The sequence below is a fragment of the Catharus ustulatus genome, chromosome 12 (genome assembly GCF_009819885.2).
Source record: "Catharus ustulatus isolate bCatUst1 chromosome 12, bCatUst1.pri.v2, whole genome shotgun sequence".
Classification (NCBI taxonomy): domain Eukaryota; kingdom Metazoa; phylum Chordata; class Aves; order Passeriformes; family Turdidae; genus Catharus; species Catharus ustulatus.
In genome coordinates this window covers 6,976,149-6,995,901 of record NC_046232.1, presented here as the reverse complement: position 1 = coordinate 6,995,901, position 19,753 = coordinate 6,976,149, and the positions used below count along the sequence as shown (strand labels likewise).

The following is a 19,753-nucleotide window of genomic DNA, read 5'->3' as shown; positions in this document are numbered from 1 at the left end:
GTACATTATTACAGAAGCATTGGAATAACCACCAGCTTTCTAAAATATTATTTATTACCATCAGCAAACTGATTAAATTTACTGTGGGGTACCAGGAACGACACAGTCGAGTCACTGGGAACATCTCTGGTCATTCAGAGAACTCAGGTTGAAGAGCACAGGAAAAGGTCAATCATCATATGCTTTAACTTGGGAAAGAATGTAGGCAATTATGGACCAGATATGCTCACATATACTGTTAAGATGCCAGGAAAAATGCTTAACCAACACTACTGCTAAGAATTTATGAAGACAGTCTAATGGCAAGGAGCACTGTGCAGAGCTCAGGAACTCTCCCTTCCCAGTGCTAATGATTTACTGTAAGGGAAGAGTAGCTGGCCAGCACTTGATACTTCACATTCTTAAGATGCCTGATTGTTTTCCCTAGTTAGGGACCATAAAGTTACAGTCTGGAAATTATTATAAAGCAGGATATGCATGTAATTGAAAAAATGATCCTCAAAGAGTCATCAGTCGCATTCAGTGGAATACTTTAAATACACTCTTTGAAGGAAAGCTGAAAAGACTGGGCTCACTTCCTGGGCTTCCAGGAAGTGAAAAACAACCCTTACAATATAATGCAAATATAAAGAGGGAGAGTTTAAATTCTTTTCTCCTTCCAAGAAAGAAGTATTATTATTATAATGCAAGTGTAAAGAGGGAGGGTTTAAATTCTTTTCTCCTTCCAAGAAAGTACTGTTATTTGCCATGATTTGTAGCATGAAAGATTTCCAGCACATAAGAACCTTTTTCATCTATTAATATAATCAAAAACTAGAGCAGACAGCAATCACTGGCAGTTTTAAAGATGCATTTGTCTGAAGGTCTGTCAGGAAGGATCTGTATAGATTTGATTCTGACTCAGTAAGAGAGCAGAGTTTCTGGTGTCCCAAAGAATGGCTTTGCATGTTTTTTTGCAATTGGCTGTCTAACAACAAGAACACAATTGACCAAATTCTTAAACTTTTTATTATTTCAGGCTTACACAAAGCAGGACTGCGCAGTGGTTACTCCTCGTGCTTTATCTTTTGTGGCTATGCAGGCTATAAATGCTTTACTAGGTGGTTAGAATGAACTGTAAACTGGGGGGAGGACTAAGAGAGAAGAGAAATGAGCCCAACTTTCATCTTCATCATGCAGAAACTGTGCTAGACATGGCTATTTCTTCTCTGGTTGCTTTAAAATCAGTGTATTTATGTGTAAGTTTGATATTCGTTCTACTTTCTAATTTCTTCCCATGTATTATTCATAGACAGTTTATGTATTTGTATCCCAGGGAGCAGAAGAAACATGGTGGACATGGCTCATCACAGAAACACATTCACTTCTAATGATTTCTTATCAATTCATGTCTTTGCCATTTGTTATTTTGATGCAACCCACTTTGTATCCATCTTGTATGGCTTTTAAATGCCTTGATTTGATTGGAAGATTTAACACTGTGATTTAAATTGAAGCACAGTAGCTCTTTTTTATTTATATGTCTTTTCATTCCAACACTACAAAATGTTTTCCTTTGGGTTTGCATAATTTCTTAATTTGAGAGACTAGGAAGGTTAAAAATTAGTGATTTTTATTTCCCAATTTCATAAAACAAATAGCAGGAGAGTGCTAATACAGCTGAGTGTGAAGCTGACAGCACAAGATAAGTTAGTTATGGATAAAGTATCTAAAAGTAAACAAATGCAATTTTCCTAAATATAAGACCCATTCTGAACCAAGAATTAAGAGAACCCACAGGTATGTATAAGGTACTGTTATGTACTTATGTACTTATGCACTCTGTCCTTAAACTATCCAAGCAGCATGAATCCACATTAGATGCAAGGTGTAAATCACAACAAAAACATTTAAAACTCTAAGTCCATTAACATTCCAACACCTGGCTGCTGTGGGCCCAGCTGCTACAGAACAGAGCACGTGCTGAGGGATGCAAGGACAGGGTGCTGTGGGAAAGGGAATTGTAAAGAAATAGTTACTCAGTAGCTGCAGCTAACAATGAGGTATCAGTTGAGGAATTTGAGACAGGAAACATAACTGCAGAATGTAAAGTCTGCATTTCAGTTCAGCTCTGAACCTCTGTTTACAAGGCACGTGCACACACCTGTATGGATGCCTGGGCACTAGCTATGTCCTGAGCCCAGGGACACCCACAGCTGGAAGCTGCTTTCTCAGGACAGGGAGGCCACACAAACCACAGAATAAACAATGAATGTGTGTGCTGATGCACTGAAAGAAGCGGAGTTCAAGTCCTTCTTACCGTGTCTATTATTTAATACTCAAGGGTTGGAACAGGATTTCTCAAATTCAAAATCACACTCCTGTTAAGCCAGTAGCCTTTTACAAGACAAAAGAGGGGCCTCAGCACCTGGTTTTGGCACAGCCCCTCAACTGGCAGCCTCACACTCCAAGAAACGATGCTCTGTTTGAACAAGCAGCTCTAAATTGCAGTTCACCTTCTGCCATCTGGGCTGCAGCCCACTGCTGCTCCTGTAACACTTTCCAGAGGTACTTACACTCCTCGCTCTCCACTCCTGCATAGTTGCCAACTTCTTTGAAGCTGATGTTTCCCAAATGCAATATTCCTGCCACTATCTGCAGTACCAATGCCTGCTCCTCTGCAAAGATCCCAATCACACTCATTGCATGCTGGGAAGAAAAACAAACAAATTTGTATCATTCAAAGACCTTTGTCTTAGAAGTCCTTTTAAAATTTTGGTGTTAAAAAGCAGAGTTATTCAAAGCAGTTCAGATTCCTAAGGAAACCAAATTTTGTTAAAGCTGCAGTGAAGTTTCAAAGGGAACCAGATGTTCTGCTTCAGCATTTCTGTATTTTTTTAAAATAAATACAGACGCATCTACACTTTCTGGAAGATGTATTAACAAACAAGTTCCGGGAAAAATAAACACCTGCTTTTAAATGTTACACAAAAAAGAAATAGTTTCGTTGCAAACTGGGAAACAACAAACCTGAAAGATGATGATTTTATTCCTTCTACTCAGTGAAGTGCTTTTACCCACCAAGACTAAGAACTGTGAAGTTGTACAGAATGACTCTAAAAAGCAGCCCAGAGTCCGGCTTAGGCTGCAAATTTCAGCCACTTACTAGAAAATCCCCAGCACCCCTGGGTTTTGGAGTTCAGAGTACAGGACAACTTCCAGAATGTCTTTTCAACAAACTGTTTTTCTAAAATACCAAACAAGCTCCACCACAACACTGTCACTTATTTTTTAAGGTCTTTAAATGTGCTACATACATAAATGTGTAAATACACCTACATTAAATAGTAAATTCCTAAGAACAGGAAGCCAGCAGTTGGCAGGTCACACAATGAACTGGCAGGAGCACTGCATAAGGATCCCTGATCTGCTTTCACACTCCCTTTCTCCAGCTTTTCAGCTGTACTGTTTTAAATAAGCATGGAAGGTCAGCCAGCACTGGGAATTCAGCTAAAGCAGGGCACTCTTATAATTTTCTTCTAATGCAAGTTCCTCACTGTGTTTGCATTTTCACATTTTTCATACTGCAGATTATCTGTACAAGTTAAATTTCATTAAATTTGCACCCATCTGGAAAAGAACAAACTGAAAATCACAACATCTCACTACAAAACCTGCCTTCAGGGTTAACATACCTCCTCCTCAGGGCAAAATACAAGTAGAATAAGTTACATCTACAATAATTTCTCATTCCCACATCAATAGATCAATGTCTTGGTCAAAAATGAATGATGCAATCACCACTATGCAAATCATATGGTAAAGAACTCACCAGTGTTTCTTGGAAATCTGATTTGTCATTGATGTCATCGACTTTGTAGGACCCAGAGAGACTCAGATAGTAATAGTAGTCCATACTGGTAATGCCAAGGCTGCTTTTTTGTTCTGTGGAGGCCCCTTCAATCAGCTGCAGAATAAAAACCCCTGAATTAGGTATCACCCAACAATCTCCAGCAGAGATGAGCAGGTCAGAAACAGGTGACTGAGCCTGAAATTATGGGAGAGATTGTCTGGTGCTGCGCCAGGGATGGATCCTTCCTACCTTCTGGTAATTGCTTAATCCAGAAGACCAGGCTCTCAATCCCATTCCCACAAATGGTTTTAACTTCACAAGTAATAAATAGCTAAAAATGCCTTGAATGCCTTCAATTATCTTTAACTCATTAAGAAAAAGCAAAGTGGGTTTATTTACAAAGGCTCTGTCTTGGCCCTAGCTTTGTAGAGCTTGATCAGCAGCACTCCAAGCAAGTGAGGACCATGCACACCAAAGACGAATGAAGGCCACCAAAGTATTTTCAAACACAAAAAACAGGGATACTTGACAAGTCAACAAAGAGTATTACCATAAATGTCTCAGAAAAATAAACTGAGAATCAAATTTCTCTTTCACAGGAAGTATAGGCCAATACAGATTATATATAAACTGGTTTCTCTCTCTCTCTATATATAGGCCAGTTTAAAAAGAAATCTGCTGAAAAGTTCTCTTTTTCTATTATATTCTCCTAGACTTTTCACAAACAGGAGTTCACAATGAATTTCCCAACAAGGCTTTGAATTACTGCAGCATTTTGTTCTGGAGCTGAAAGGCAGCCAGGCAGGTCTGTGGCAGATGGTGTCTCACCATGCTACTGAGCTTCCCAGCAGAGACCAGGTTACTTTTGCAGTGTACACTCAAATCTCACTGCTTTGAGAACAGGTTTTCAATCAAAAGGAGAAACAGGTCCTAGATACTTTATGTAACTCAATAAGGACTTAGACACTTCTGACCTGATAAAAAATGTGAAAACTCCTCTCTCCAGGATTCCTCATTACAACTCGCGATTTTTCCAGTAGGAAATTGGAGATTTTCCCTCCATCTGGTTCTCCACCTGGGCTAAACTGTATTTCAAAGTATTTCCCCTGCAATAAATAATTCAAGCTGTTAAATGGTTAGTAAATGCAAATTCAAAATTGTACATTTGCACTGTATTCCAAACAAGGTCACAAGGAGATTTCATCTTTATGGATAGCTCAAGGTACAACCAAAGCTTAGACTGCTGAAGCACCATGTCTTTTCTGCATTTATACAGCTTGACATTAACATTTCCCATGTTAATGCAAACACAGAAAGGAGATCAGTGGCTTCTCTTCACTGCTGAAGTATAAAGGAAAATCATGAGGCTCACCTACACAGCAAGTCAGTTCAACAAATTTACAACCAAGAGCAAACTGTTCTGCCTGGAAGCAAAGCACAGCCACGATCTCATGCTTTCAGGGACACATTAACTGCATTAACAACAATGTCAGCCAAGGAACACATCTCAAATTGTTTAAGCCTACATGTAACTTTTAAAAATGGAACCTGGTGTGCAATTTAGAGAGCAGTCATTTAATGAGATTATCTTGATCCTTCTGAAATGACAGATTGAAGGTAATTCCTGCCTACTGCCTGTATAGTATTGGTAGAGGCTGCAGCCTTGGTACTTGAAAAGCTGCACCCAGTACATATAGAGGAAGAAATGCACAACCTATACAGAATGAAACAGAAACTTCTGACATCTACCATGGCTTAAAACACACTTTATATCTTATTCAGATTTACCTCACCTGTAGTAAATTTACATTATATCTCTGAATACTGTCTCTGTAACAGCACAGAAAGTGGAAGAGTAAAGTTATCTTGAAGGTAGAGGGACTTACAAATCTGCTGGAGTTGTTGTTCCGTACAGTTTTTGCATTCCCAAAGGCCTCCAGTAAAGGGTTGGATTGTAAAATAATGTCTTTAACATGCTAAAATGTTAGGAAACAAAAGAAACGCAAATTCAGAAATAGACATTTTAAAGTTCTTACATTTATTTTATTAAAAAACCAAACAAACCTATGACATATAAATTATATATTAAAAAGGAAAGAAATCCTGCATCTGTAAAAAATTCTCTTAATCATATAAGGAACAGAATCTAACAATTTTTCTTCCAGAGCTTTTAGTTCCTATTTTTGAGGAAAATCCTATAGAATTAAACAAAATGCCTGAGGCTAAAACCTGGTTCTGTGCATTGTTCTGCCAAGCAACACAGCTGATAAATTAACCTGTTTTTCCATAATCTTCATTTAAAATCCTGCTTACACATGAGCATTTAATATTTTTTGCAGGGAGGGGGAGTGGGTGTCAGGAACCACAACCAATTAAGTCAGAGTAGCATAAAATTTAGGAATCTGCAAGTGCTTCAGCAATCTGTTTTGGGATCACTGATAATGCTATCCAGTCGTCTTAGAAAGCAAAGTAATGTGTTTCTGTTGTCTCTTTATTTGGTCCTGGGAGTTCAAAACATGGAGAAGACATTAGCTTTGGAAAAAACCCAGGGCACGCGGGGTTGTGAAAAGATGGAATTTTATTTCAATAGAAATGCTCAAGGCAACCTACCAACCTCATCAACTCTAACTCTATAATTACTATTACTCCATAATTTTTAAATTTTGTACAAAAAGCTGTAATCTTTTAAACAAAAAATTTACTTATAAAGTATGGTTATATTTATTGCAAAATAACACAATGCATTCTCCTTCTGGATCATTCTCTTGGTTACTGAGTTATTCTCTGCAATGGTCCCAGTGTCACTGTTGCACAAAACTACCCAGAAAGAATACACAGAGACTGCAATCAAGCAAAAATTACAGTAAGCATTCAACAGGAATGGACTGGTAAAAGCAGCCACTACTTACTTACAGTGAAGGAATGACACTGTAATGTCATTAAGAGAATTTTTATGGCTATTTCACTCAACTAGCTTTAATTCGTAGATAGAACAGACATCAACAGCATCAGTATCACCAAATGCAACTATTTATTCTTTCAGGCAGCTTTCACACAACCTAATTTTGCCTAGGTAATCTCATAAAACAAAATTATGTTCTTGCTGTGCCTCTTTGATGTATAAATTAGAAATTTAAAGGAAGCAACAGAAACCCATAAGGCCAAGTCAATTTTCAATAAAACGCCAACACAGGAGGAAAAAAACCATACATCTACTAAAAGGATTGATTATTGCTCTTAATCTGGTAGCTCTTACAACTCAACAGAAAAAGAAAAAAACCACCAAAACCAAAACCCACTCCTCTTGCCAGCTGCAATTCAGCACAAGGGCTACAGCACCTGGAGCAGAGCTGATTCTGGCCCTGTGGCTGTCCCTGCCACGGCTCCCATGCAGGTGAGCAGAGCTGCCCAGCCCAGGGCTCTCTGCTTTGGGTCCATGTGTTTCTGACTGCTCATCCCCAAGACACCCAGGTCAAAAAGCCTCTTATCTGCCAGTGTCTGCCCCAACACTCGTTCTACCTCTCAAGCGAATCTAGCCAAAGCTTATGCTTCAGCATTACTGTGTATCAACTCACCTGTACTTTAGGACCACCTCCTGAAATTTTGGAGACATAACTCATTATATATTTAGCAGCTACAGTCTTTCCAGCACCACTTTCCCCACTAAAGAAAAAGAAACACAAAAATGCACAGGTCAGTTTTTAAGTAACTCTACAGTAAATTACAGGGGTAATTTGAAGTTCATCTTGTCCAACCAAAGTGAGGCACCTTAATTAAATACACCACATTCACACTGAGTAACCTGGTAGTACAGACTGTGATACAGTGTGGCAGCATCGTACTTGGATATATTTGTGAGTACAGAACTCAGAATACACCATCTTGCACGAGTACCACAACCTCTGTGAGACTCAAGAAAAAGTACATTGAGGAACATATACAGTAATTTCACAATTATAAGCTGCACCATTTTGACTAAAATTTTGGTCCGAACCCGAAGTGCCGCTTATAATCAGGTGTGGTTTATATACAGACAAAGAACAAAAAGTTGCTTTTTTAGTTTGGAGGACAGGTGTCTGCTGAGAAAGGCAGGAACTTCTCTTTGAAATGGAGAATGTAAACCCCCTCCCTCCAAATTATTGTAATTTTGAAATCAAGGGGCTCTCAGGCAAAGATATGGGAATTAGGAATAACAGTTCTTTACTAGGGAAATTAAAATAGAAATACAGTACTACAAAGAAACAAACTCCAAACCCTGACAAAGTCAGAGTACAACCTGACACCCCATCAGGCAGGGTGTTGGCAGCAGTCCCATTAAATGATGGCTGCATCCTCCTGCAGTGACAGATGTGGCTCAGTTGGAGCAGTGCTCCTGTACAAGGTGCAGTTTCCCTCTGAAGGTCCAGTGATGATGTAGAAGGGTCGGGTTTTCCTCTGGAGTCCAGTGGAAAAGGGAGTCCCCTGGTTTCCCAAAATCTCAGTTTTTATCTTGGTAGGAAAGGCTTGGGCTCTTCCCCCTGGCTGGAGCAACTTTCAATGGGATGCAGTAATTTTATCAGTCCCACAGTGGGACTCAATGGCCATTAGCAGAAAATGACTCTCTGGAGGAAGGATGGGTTGTGAAAAGATAAAGAACAATGCCCTGCCTGGTTTCAATGGATGGCCCATTAGCAGATTATCTGCCATTGAGATCAGGATCACTGCCCCCACCCTCAACAGATGGTGATAGAACAGATACCTTTTATCACACTCTGTGTTGTAACATGTGGCTTATAATCAGGTGCGGCTTGTGTATGGACAAAAACCAAAAAGTTGCTGAAACCCAGAAGTGCGGTTTATAATAGTGAAATTACTGTACTTAAACCAAGATGCTCAAAAGAGAGTTTGTGTGTTAAAGACTCAATTCCCACCCATTTGGGGGGATTTCAGGTCTTGACAAAAAACTAATTTGAAAATGCGAGCTGTGCATGCCATGCCAGATACCTACTTCATTCTGGTAGTTTTTTGTTTTAGGTGTTCCTGAATAAAATAATGAGGCATTATTAATCACATCCTGAATGACGGAAGAACTACCTTCCTGTTCCTATGCCTCTTGACACAGGGTACAAGAAGTTTTAATATCCCATACTAGATCTCACAATTCCTTCCTTCCTTCCTTTATAATATTTCCCTTCAATGGTGAATGGTGTTTACAACATCAGCCTTCTTTCAATCAGTAAGTTTCTCAAGAGGGAAAGAAGACTGGCATGCCAGACAATCCAACCTCCCTTCACTCCATCCCTTAAAGCTTCTTCCCTTCCTTTCAACAGAATTCCTCCAGACTTCATGAAGTCCAGTGCAAGTCAGCTCTGACCTTAATACATTTCCTGTGACCTGGATAACTACAAAAAGAACAACACACAGATGTCGGGTCAATGTCACAAAACCAGCTAAAACAGTTTTGTGAAAATCTGTGCTATCTTTAAACTCCTGAATAATTTCAGTGAACACTGTTGACTCTTCTATCCTGCGCCCACTTGTTCCTGGATATGGCTCAAATGCACATCTTTTCCTGCACAAATTTTAGCTACATCTGCCAAAGAAACATCAGCATGTCCTGTACAGGAAAAAGACTCACCAAGAACGAACAACTCAGAGCTCCTTATCAGCATGACTAATAGACACACTTTTAAAGGTTTCATTCTGGAAAAACTCCCCAAAATGCCATGCTGCAAATGTAATTTTACATCTTTAAAGCTTCCAAACAATACAGAAATACTGAAAGGCTCTTGAAAATTATTTCCCCAGAAACATTTTCATGCTTTTATTTTCTCCTGACTATAGTTTTACAGATCAAACTGAAAACCTGAAAGGGTGAAAAAGTACTTATTGAGCCTCCATCTGTGGAGCACAGACCATGGTTATTATTATTCTTCTGAGTCACCTTTTCCCAACAACCAAGAAGCCGGTATTATGCATATCTACTACATTCACAGGGACAGAGTTTGATGAATGGCAAACTGCTTTTAAAAGTTCACATCATGAATAGTTCAATAATTAAAATAACATTTCTTCAAAATCTGCTGGCAGTAAATTTGTTCTTCCTGTAAAACCAGACAAACCAACAGAACCTGAATCATACTCTGAACTTACAAATTGCAGTTTTCAACTGAATACAGGGAAGGATCCAGGGCCAAACACTGAATCAATCTGATCAGGTATTATTTACCACACAGCAAAAATATAACACATTTCTGTAAGATTTTCTTCAATGCATCCATTATCCTTCTAAGTGTGGCTTGTATTTCTTACTCCATTGTGTCTGCCACAGAACTGACCTGGAGCAATAAAGCTCCGTTTTATTGTTATCCTGTTTCAAAATAAATGGTCCTTTCTAGTAAATTAATTTGGCCAAAAAGATTGCCTTCCAGAGTTTGCCTTAGATTTACTGCATGCATACACTCTTTTTTAATTTTAGGTTTTTATTGATCAAAGACCAGCAAATTGCTCCAATTAAACTTGAATAAAACAAGAAGATGCATTATTTATGAACCAAAGTAGCTTTATCTGATGGGATAGTATCCTGCCCCCAATAAAGCTCAGGTATTCAAACAAAACAGGGAAATTGTGGCATTACTGCCAAATGGTTCTCATGCAGCTGCTTCCTATAAACCTTAGTGCTCTGGTGCTATTAAAACTATTTTAAGAAGATGTAAGAATCATCCAGCTTGGTAGTGTCAAGTATGTTGGAAGCAAGTAAGTCTTTAGAGCTTGAAAAAACTCTTAAAATGGCTTAAAGTGGATTGTGGTACTGACAATTTCTCAGAGACTTTTCTTGCTAAAAGTAAAACTAGCACATAGTCTCAGTCACTAACAAAAACTATAATGTTTTGAAAGATATATTGATTCTTCTAGCACTATTTTCCACTTCTGAAAAATGACATTTTCTTCCATAAATTCAATTAATACTTAGCTGAAATCAGAATAAGACTACAAACACAGAATGGAAATGTTTTTGCTTCTTGCTTCCTTCCCAGAGGAAACAATCAGGAATTAGAGAAGCCTGATCCAATACACAGCATCATCCTTCTCTCTAAAATTAATTTTCTGACTAACATTTAATGTGGTATCCATGGCTGTAGAACAATACAAGTGATGCTTATCTACATCACCAGGACAATGTAGGAATTTCAATACCAAATATTTATAAAGAACCTTTGGATCTGCCAGGAAAGAACACTGTATATGCAAAATGCTCTGATGTGTTTGGGCAAGTTTTTTAATTTATTTACACAGAAAATTTACTTTCTGCAATTATGTTCAGAGAAACCTCAGTAGCATGAATCCAGGGGAATACTTTTACCTTCTGAATCAGAGCTTTAACCTAACTCTTCTTACAGTGTTAGACTTATGTTTCTACCACTTCCTCATTAAAATTCAGCCATATTTCCAGCCAGATTCTCTCCTGATGTTTCAGAATGATCAGTCACTTGAGTCTTCTGGAAAGTTGAGATATGGAAGCTGACTAGAAATCTCATACTGAATTTTGAACTTAATATATTTAAGATAGACATAAGCTATTCACTAAAAGCAGACCAGGTGGTAAATAACCTTTTCATTAACACCTATTTGTAGTATATAAGATGTTTTGTCTTTTCAGATATGCAGTCATCATACAATGCCTTCCTGGACTTGTATGTCATCAAACAAATAGCAAATGTAAACTAAAACTACAAACAAGAAAAAATTGCTTTAACACAACAGCAACATCTCCTGGCAGGGATCACAGAATCAAAGTGAAAATAAAGTCCTCAGCTTTACAGAAAGGTAAAACCTTAACAACACTCTGAAGAAATGCATTTATTGATACATTATAGAAGAATACTAATCATAACTTCCACTCTCTCAATTAAAGGACAGTGATAGCCCAAAAGCAATTAAAAGCCACGAGAGAAAATCCTTCATAATTAAAATCTTTACTGGACAAGTCCTTGTTGATAGTCTGGAAGGGCTGCCATGTCACATGCAGGGGAAATGCCAACAGTCTGTTTGAACAGCCACCAACGAGCTTAGCTCAAGAAAGGTCTAAATTAACACAATGCCTCAGTAAAACATAAACTGAATGAGAAATAAAGTCCAGCATAGCTGTGTTACCCCTGTGAGTGAACTTCTGCACTCCTGGCCATGGGCACAGAGCCAGGGAAGACCTGGGGACACTGCTCCCTCCTCCCACCTAAGCACACCCTGCTCCTGGACTCAGCCCAGCCCGGAGGCAGCCCATGAATAACCTCACTGTTTATTTACTCTGCAGCAGCCACGCAAAGCAGCTCAGCTATGATTAGACATGTGCACATGTAATTTTCTTAACACACATGCAAATAGGCTGGAATTACTCAGCTAATGAAAAAGCTTTCCCTGGCCTTGGAAAGGCTGTTTGGTAACAGTTTTCCTTTTTAAATTGTATTATCATATGAAAAGAGATTCTTTTTGGATGCCACCTATCCAGCCTTTCAGAAAACTGCATTTCTTTAGGATCTGCTTGGCCAGTTCATTCACTGACTTTTGAAGAGGATGAGTTTTTTCTATCAGCATTTGGATGTAATGTCCAGGTAAAAGGTGCTCTGCCTACATTAGGGACCCTCCACCTGCCTGGAAACACATATGTAGTCTGTGGAATGCAGGTCCCCTCCCAGGTTTGGAGGTAGATGCCACAGGTGCCCAAAGCACAGAGCAGGAGGACACAGCAGGTGTGCACCTGCCCCTTTCCCACCATCCTTCTGTCACCATTCCTGAGGCTCCACATGCAACAGAAGCCAGACTTAGCCTTTGTGATCTGGCCATAAATAGGGCCAGTCTACACCTTATTTCTTACCTTCTCTCTTTGCAAACCTCTCTTTACAGGGAAATCTGCTACTTTGACAAGGAAAATGCAGGAAAAACCTGGGTACTAGCTGGTTCTGGTCCTTCTGTTCTACCAGGGATTTTCAGTGGAGTGACTCCAAATTCAGACTACTTGTGAAGCAGAGATGTAAGAAACACCTCACTATAACCATATTATCATCACTCATCTTCCACAGGACATTTTTTTTACAGCAAAAACTGTGTTTCACCGTTCACAAAGGTTCATTTGGAGCTGCTTATGCTCAGCAGCTTCTGTGGCATTGACAACACAGTGCTGTGTCTCAGTTTTTTGAGAACCACCAGTTTAGGGGCACAAATGGTAAAGCCCCTGGCAGCTATTATGTGAAACTGCAGAATCCTGGAAGCTGCCAGTCTGCAGCAATTTCAGTGCCTTCTGGTCCATACAATAAAACATATAGCAAGCAAACTCCATACTTCAAGAAACTTCCTTCTAAAGCCAGTCCTGGTTGTTGGCAATACTGATTACATTAAATCAGAAAATACAAGATGTATCTAAACAGCTTGAATCAAATGTGGTCCAAAAGATTAAAATATCAACCAAATTATATCAATTTAGTGAGCAGCTGAGTTACTTATTATTTATAAGAATAATTTCTAGGTGCCCCAAAAAATAAAAAGACATAATGAAAACTACTTGTAAATCAGTCTGCTGTAGTTTCTACAGTGTCTGTAATAAAAATATCAAAAGAAAGATAAATGTGTAAGAAGGGAAAAAATGTCTCTGAAATGTGCCTTGCAAACATGATACTTCTTGTTTCAGTTTTGCAGTAGATTTCATTTAACTCCTGCAGACTTTGAATAGGCTGTGCACACACTGAGAGGTTTCACTCTGCACATACAAAATGCACATTCTAAAGAGTGTTCAGCATTGAAGTACAAGAATTCTCATGTAAAATTAAAACTCTATGTCTGTATCTCGGATCTGCATCTCAGCTCTCTCACAATGTGACTCTCTGCATGCATTGCACTGTGGGGCATAGCACAGGACCAAAAAGTAGGGGTTTTTATTCACAACCCACAAGAGTTCGAAGATTTTTCACTGTAAATTTAGCTTCATGTGAAACATCCCACTCTCTTGGATGTTACTTTATGCCAAAAGCAAAATCCCAATTTTACCCATTCCTAACAGCTCTCAATTTGACTACGTGTGCCTAGTAAACTTCAGTACAGCAATAGGCATCCGTTTTCCAAAGAGAAAGAGAGAGCTCAGGGAACAATTCAGCCATCCCAGTGACAGGCAGGAGGAGAGCTCTGGGCTTTTTGTTTCCTATGGCACCAGGCTGGCCCAGGGGCAAATTGTTCTGTTACCACCTGCTTGGCCTTCCCAGGTGTAAAATCCCTGCACAGCCCTGGGAGGCCCCACCCTGCTCTGGGGACAGGTAAAGGGCAGCCCCAGGTGCTCGGCCCTGAACCTCCCCAGCAGCCCTGACAGACGGGGCAGAGGGTCCCAGCTGCAGGATCCTGCAGTTCTTGCTCTCCACACATTTTCTTCTATCACACAAAAAACCCACAGATGAGAACAAAATGTAACTCTGGTCCCGAAATTCACTTCAACTGTCATTTAAATAATGCCTGTCATTTAAAAAGTTGCGTAATAATTCTACAGTGAATTCCATCGCTTAATAATTAAAATAGATTAATAGTGAAGACAAAATTAATTTCCCCGTATCTCTTGCCTTTTGACTCTGAGTGAATGTAAGTAAAATTCCAAAGGGAACAAAAGACCATGATACATGCAGTCCATGTGGGATTGCTGATTTTAACAGTATCTGTGGCTGTACAGCTGTTAATCCAACCCCCTCATGTAGTCATTCAAGCTGTTGTAATTTTGGTATTGGACAAGAAACTGGCTGTGTGAGTAAGAGATTTCTTGTGGTTAAGCTAGCATCAGGACTTTACTGGAAAACAAAAAGGAAGGTCAGAAAATACTGAGCTCATCCAGAAAATCCCAAAATGTTAATGTGCACAGAGTACTTTTAATGATATAATAAACTTTTCTGCTTCTTCAAGTTAAAACACCATAAGAAGTATTTTTTACCCATCTTTTTCTTACCTAATTATGACACACTGATTTTCTCTGTCAATAATCATGTTTCTGTACATGCTGTCTGCAAGAGCATAAATATGTGGTGGGTTTTCATACTGTGCCTAGGAGGAGAAATAAAGAATCATTTTTCAAGACAGCTTAAAAGATGTAGAAAGAGCAAAATAAATTTAAATTTGAAGAGTTATTTCTCTGGAAAAAATAATTGTGGCTAGAACTTAGTAGTGAATTTTCCACAATAATTCTTTGGTACATTTAATAAAAACAAACCCAAGTCTCTAGACATTGTCAGTGAACTTTCTCTCATCCATAATTTTCTCCTAGAAACATCTTGTTCTAAAAATGGCTTCTGCTAGAAATATATTACTTGTCCAAAAGGAACTCCCACAATTTCAGCCTATCCCACCAGTGATGATGTGCTAACATTCAGCAGCATTCAGAGCCTGGTGCCTCAGGTCCCACTTTCATCCACTGGGCCATCCAAACCCAACAGCTTCCCAAGCGGACACGCCCAACTCAAACAGGAAATTACATTTCAAGGCCCTAATGTTCTTGTGCTGACTCAACTCTTCAAGCTGTATTTTCAAAAGTGATTTTTGGCATCTCACTTTTTTATTGTTCTTGTCCAGTTACAGAGTTCTGAAATCAGTCTCCGAATCCACTAATGGCAATTTTGTGCATATGACAGCTTAAAAACTGCCTTTGCAGGAGCAGGGACATGTCAAGGAGAGATACATAATATGGATTAGAGCTAATCAATACAGGTATTTTCTTGAAATACTGATCTTACATTGCAGGGAGTTTTCAATCTGAATGCTCAGTCTATGGCAAGGACTATCTGCCAAGTTCTCCCAGGCCAGCACAATGCTAGCAAACCCAGAAACAAACACTTCCAAGTGTTAAACTGTGTAAAATAGTATTTCCAAGCCCCTGCATACTGCACAATACTTTAGACTGCTTTACTTACTGCTCCTTGGTACATTTCAATTTCCTTTTCCCCAAAATATGGCATTTGCTTGAAAGGATTCACAGAGATTAATACGGAGCCAATGTATGTCTGCATTCAGAAGTAGTTAAGGTAATAACAGCTGTACAAAGTATCATCTTACTACTAGTGACAAAGAGCTTTTCCACCTATTACATAACACTTTAAATAAAAGCCACTACAGCTCACAACAATTATTAATAAAAATTAAATCAGCAGGTTTACAAGAATATACCATTCAATTGGAGTATTTCAGTATTATCTTATTTTAGGACAAGCTAAATATAGAAACATGCATTAAAACCCCAAAACATGATACACCCTGAATAAAAATAGAGAAAGGAAATGGCACATTTGAACTGGTTTTAGTCCTTTGTAACTGAAGAGGTCGTAGAGTAAGTATTAGAAAATATTGGTTTGACCTTTGCAGAATACAGTGCAGTGACACACTCTGATCTCACAGGACAGTGCTGAGCAAGCAGAGCTGGATGGAAATGCCACTGTTGAGCTAAATTAGACAAGGACTCAGCTGCATGCACTGGGGGGTGCTGGGGGAATTGGGTAATTCAGTCTGTGGTGTTATTTTATGAGTGAAACCACTAACAGTCCCTCAGAGTCCTCTCCTGCAGGCTGCCCTGTACCAAGACACTCAATTTCAAGCTATTATTAGATTTTTTGCAACGTTTTTAATATAGTATTTCATCATTCTGCATTCAGCTGCACATTCTCTGCATTTCAAATACTGCATAAACCTTTGGAACTACAGCTGCAGTGTACACATAGGAAGCACCTGATAGTAATTCACAGGTATTGGTATCACTTCTCATTGAGCTGGGAGTTAGCAACAAGCCCACACCTATGGCTCCAAAATGATGTACTGCAGGTTTCAGTAACAATCTGCAACTGTGCATAAGCAAACTTGCTATCTAAGCTTTCTGCACAAAGTAGAAAAATTAACAAATCTATCCTGTTGGATTATCCTATGTAGGAAATTCCTACTGTGGCACCAAGGCACAACAGGTAATGTGTTAGAGAACTGTAACTCACTGAACATAATTTCTGTAATATCAATTTGCAATGCTTTCTTTATACATTTTGAATTTAATTCAAAAAGAGTGACAACATCTGGATCTTGGATATAATAGATCAATTACTCATTGTGTCAGTATAAACACTTGAAGTGACAGTTTTGTTGGTAAACAATACCAGCATTTTCTGGGATGATTCCGTCATCTCTGTACAATGTAGCACTGAGAAATGTTCATTCATGGGTGGACATGCAAACAATTCAAATAGTCAAGATCTTCAGCTTTGAATGAAAAGCCTTCACAGAACTGCAAAAGGAGCTCTTCTCCCTCCATGAGGGAAGACTGATCCCTCAATGTGACCACTAGTCCACTTGGAAAACACTCTTATTCTGACTTCAGCAGAAAGATCATCTCCATATTAATCTCATAATTTTCATAAAAAAGAAAAAGCACACAAAACACTGAAGGCTCTATGCACACACTGCAAGGAACATGCAGCACTCCAAGGGCCAATGGCATTCGTGCTGCTACAAGGAAGGATCTACAGCTCATCCCTCTACTACACTCTGGAAAATACAGTGCAACTTCATCACGCTGCTATAAAGCAATTTTAATAACAATGTGGTACTTCAGTGAACTGAGGATCCAAACCCATATAGAACATATTTCTAATATGTTCACACATATATTAGAAACCTCTGCAGTTCGTGATGGATACAACTGCAACATGAACTTTCCTCTATCAGTCCTTGCTAAACTGAGCTGCTACATAGCTCTTGAGCATCTGAATAGAACGACCACAGCCAGGAGATCTTGTATTTCCTCCCCTTTCTGCTAAAATATGTTAAACTCTTCAAGAAACTTTCTCTCTCCAGATGCAACTAGGAAGTATGAAAACCTGTCTAAAGCAGAAGGAGCAGCATAAGTTTCTAGTACATTGCTGACTAGAATTTACCAAATTCATTACTGCAGCTCATGTTACATTGTGAAAGCTGAAAATGCAATAGTGACTATTCTTATCTTAAGGCAGTGCTTTCATATGAAATTTTTAGAAAAGCAAGCCTTGGGTAATGAAGTCTATTCTTCCGGTTAGGTTGCATGTTCAGGTATTTAAATTTTCACATTTTCATTAATCATAGAAAAAAATTTAAGTGAGAATACTAAAGATTTACAGATGTTGACATATTCACCTGTTTCCATCATTCCATGATTCACAGTATTAACAATTTCAGAATAAGTTGTAATGGGGGTTATGTCACAGAAGAAATGCTATTTTGAAAGCATTATAATTTTGGAGGCATAGAACACAACACATCAATAAATGTACACATTTATTATAACCTATTAATTCTTGCTCTTAGAAGTAGCATTACCTCAAGAGGCTTCAGGGGTTATGTGAATGTATACATACATGGAGGTACAATCTTCAACATATTAACAAGAATACTTTAAAATAATTTTTTGTTATCTTATTTTCAACCCTCATAATTAGGTGAGTAGCCAAAGCCTTTTCTATTATCTCAGCTGAAGTGTCACAAAATGTTCACACCCTTGAGTAATCTGCTTAAAGAGAAAGTGTACATATAATTAGTGTCACATTGGCTCAGCAAGGCCACAAGGCTCCACAAAACCAAGAAAGGATACAAAAATATAGTCATCCATGTATCGTTTCTTTAGGTTCTCCACTATGGAATCCTCAGTGATTTTGGAAAGCAGGACCATATCATCCACTCCGCTGTGCTTGACATTGTGGCTCTGCCAGTGGTATCTGAAGTGTCCTTTGCTGCCCTGCAGGAAAGCACAATGAATATCACAAAGGTTACTACAATTCTCATCAGCACTAAGTACAGTAAATTCACGAATACAAGCCGCACTGAGTATAAGCCGCATCTCTGGGTATTGGCAAATATTTCGTTCTTTGTCCATAAATAAGCCACACCTGAATATAAGCCGCTCTGTGGTTCACAGCGAGGACCCGCGTGCAACAAAGTTGCCAAATACTAACAGAACGGCGGCAGGGCGGGGTTTACTGGCTCAACTAAGGCTGTGCAGGCTCGGCCCGCTAGGGGCTGCTGACGGGGCCAGGTGGCCCAGCCCGGTGCTGCCGCTCGGCGGGGCCGCTCAGGGCTGGCCGCCGCCTCTGGGTTCGCTTGCCCCGGCCCCGCTCGCGGCGCGGCGCCGGCCGGGCATGGAGCACCCCCTGCTCCTGCCATGGCGGCAGAGGGCGGGGGCAGAGCCCCCCCCCTCCTCCCCGAGCCGCGGCAATGGCGGCGTGGGGCCCCCCCGTCTCTCCCCTGGGCTGCGGCAGAGGAGGGAAGAAGAGAGCTCTCCTGCCTCTCTCCCCGCCCCCCGTGCTGCCTGCAGGGAGCCAGGGCAACACAGTAACACTGTAACAATCGCGGAATGCCGGCTTTTACTGGCAGGTGCTTGGCTCGGCGCCCTGGCTGGCACGTCTGGGGTTGTAAATGTCAGAAAATTATTCACATATTAGCCGCCCCCGAGTATTAGCCGCACTTCCGGGTTTCCACCAAAATTTTTGTCAAATTGCTGCGGCTTGTATTTGTGAAATTACTGTAATTGAAAACCATTATTCAAATTCCAACTTCCCAAATGTTTTTCTTTCAATGAATTATATTCCTTGATCCAGGCATTCTATGAAAGCACACATAAGTGGTGTCAGCTGATGTGCCTCTGCACTGTTAGAAGAATTGTACTGCCCTCCAAAACTAGAAGGTAATTCCATGGGGTTTTGCGACCACCTACACACAGAATGGATTTCAGATGGCAGACACTTTTAAATCTAGTAGGAAAAAAACCCCAATTATTTCAACTATGCAGCTATTGGAAGCCAAGGATGCAAAAATTACACTCCTACATTGTAACTATTAGCAGTGAGGATAATTACCATCGCCACCTTTAGAGTCTTTTAAGTGAGAGCTGCACATAAGCTGTTACTGGGAGGA

At 39.6% G+C, this 19,753-nt stretch overlaps 1 protein-coding gene across 3 annotated transcripts in view; it reads right to left on the bottom strand.

The window, feature by feature from the left end:
* The window catches only part of MYO1E (myosin IE), a 78,862-nt gene that overhangs the window by 29,471 nt on the left and 29,638 nt on the right, over positions 1-19,753 (bottom strand). For all 3 annotated transcript variants that reach the window (XR_004419137.1, XM_033070466.1, XM_033070467.1), the window contains exons 2-9: positions 18,435-18,578; positions 15,745-15,834; positions 14,787-14,881; positions 7,408-7,495; positions 5,719-5,808; positions 4,807-4,938; positions 3,812-3,946; positions 2,556-2,688 (exon numbers count right to left, since the gene is read on the bottom strand). Coding sequence is in view for 2 of the 3 variants with exons in the window: in XM_033070466.1 (XP_032926357.1) it covers positions 2,556-2,688; positions 3,812-3,946; positions 4,807-4,938; positions 5,719-5,808; positions 7,408-7,495; positions 14,787-14,881; positions 15,745-15,834; positions 18,435-18,578 (907 nt within the window). In the remaining variant the exon portion in view is untranslated. The remainder of the gene's footprint in view (positions 1-2,555; positions 2,689-3,811; positions 3,947-4,806; positions 4,939-5,718; positions 5,809-7,407; positions 7,496-14,786; positions 14,882-15,744; positions 15,835-18,434; positions 18,579-19,753) is intronic.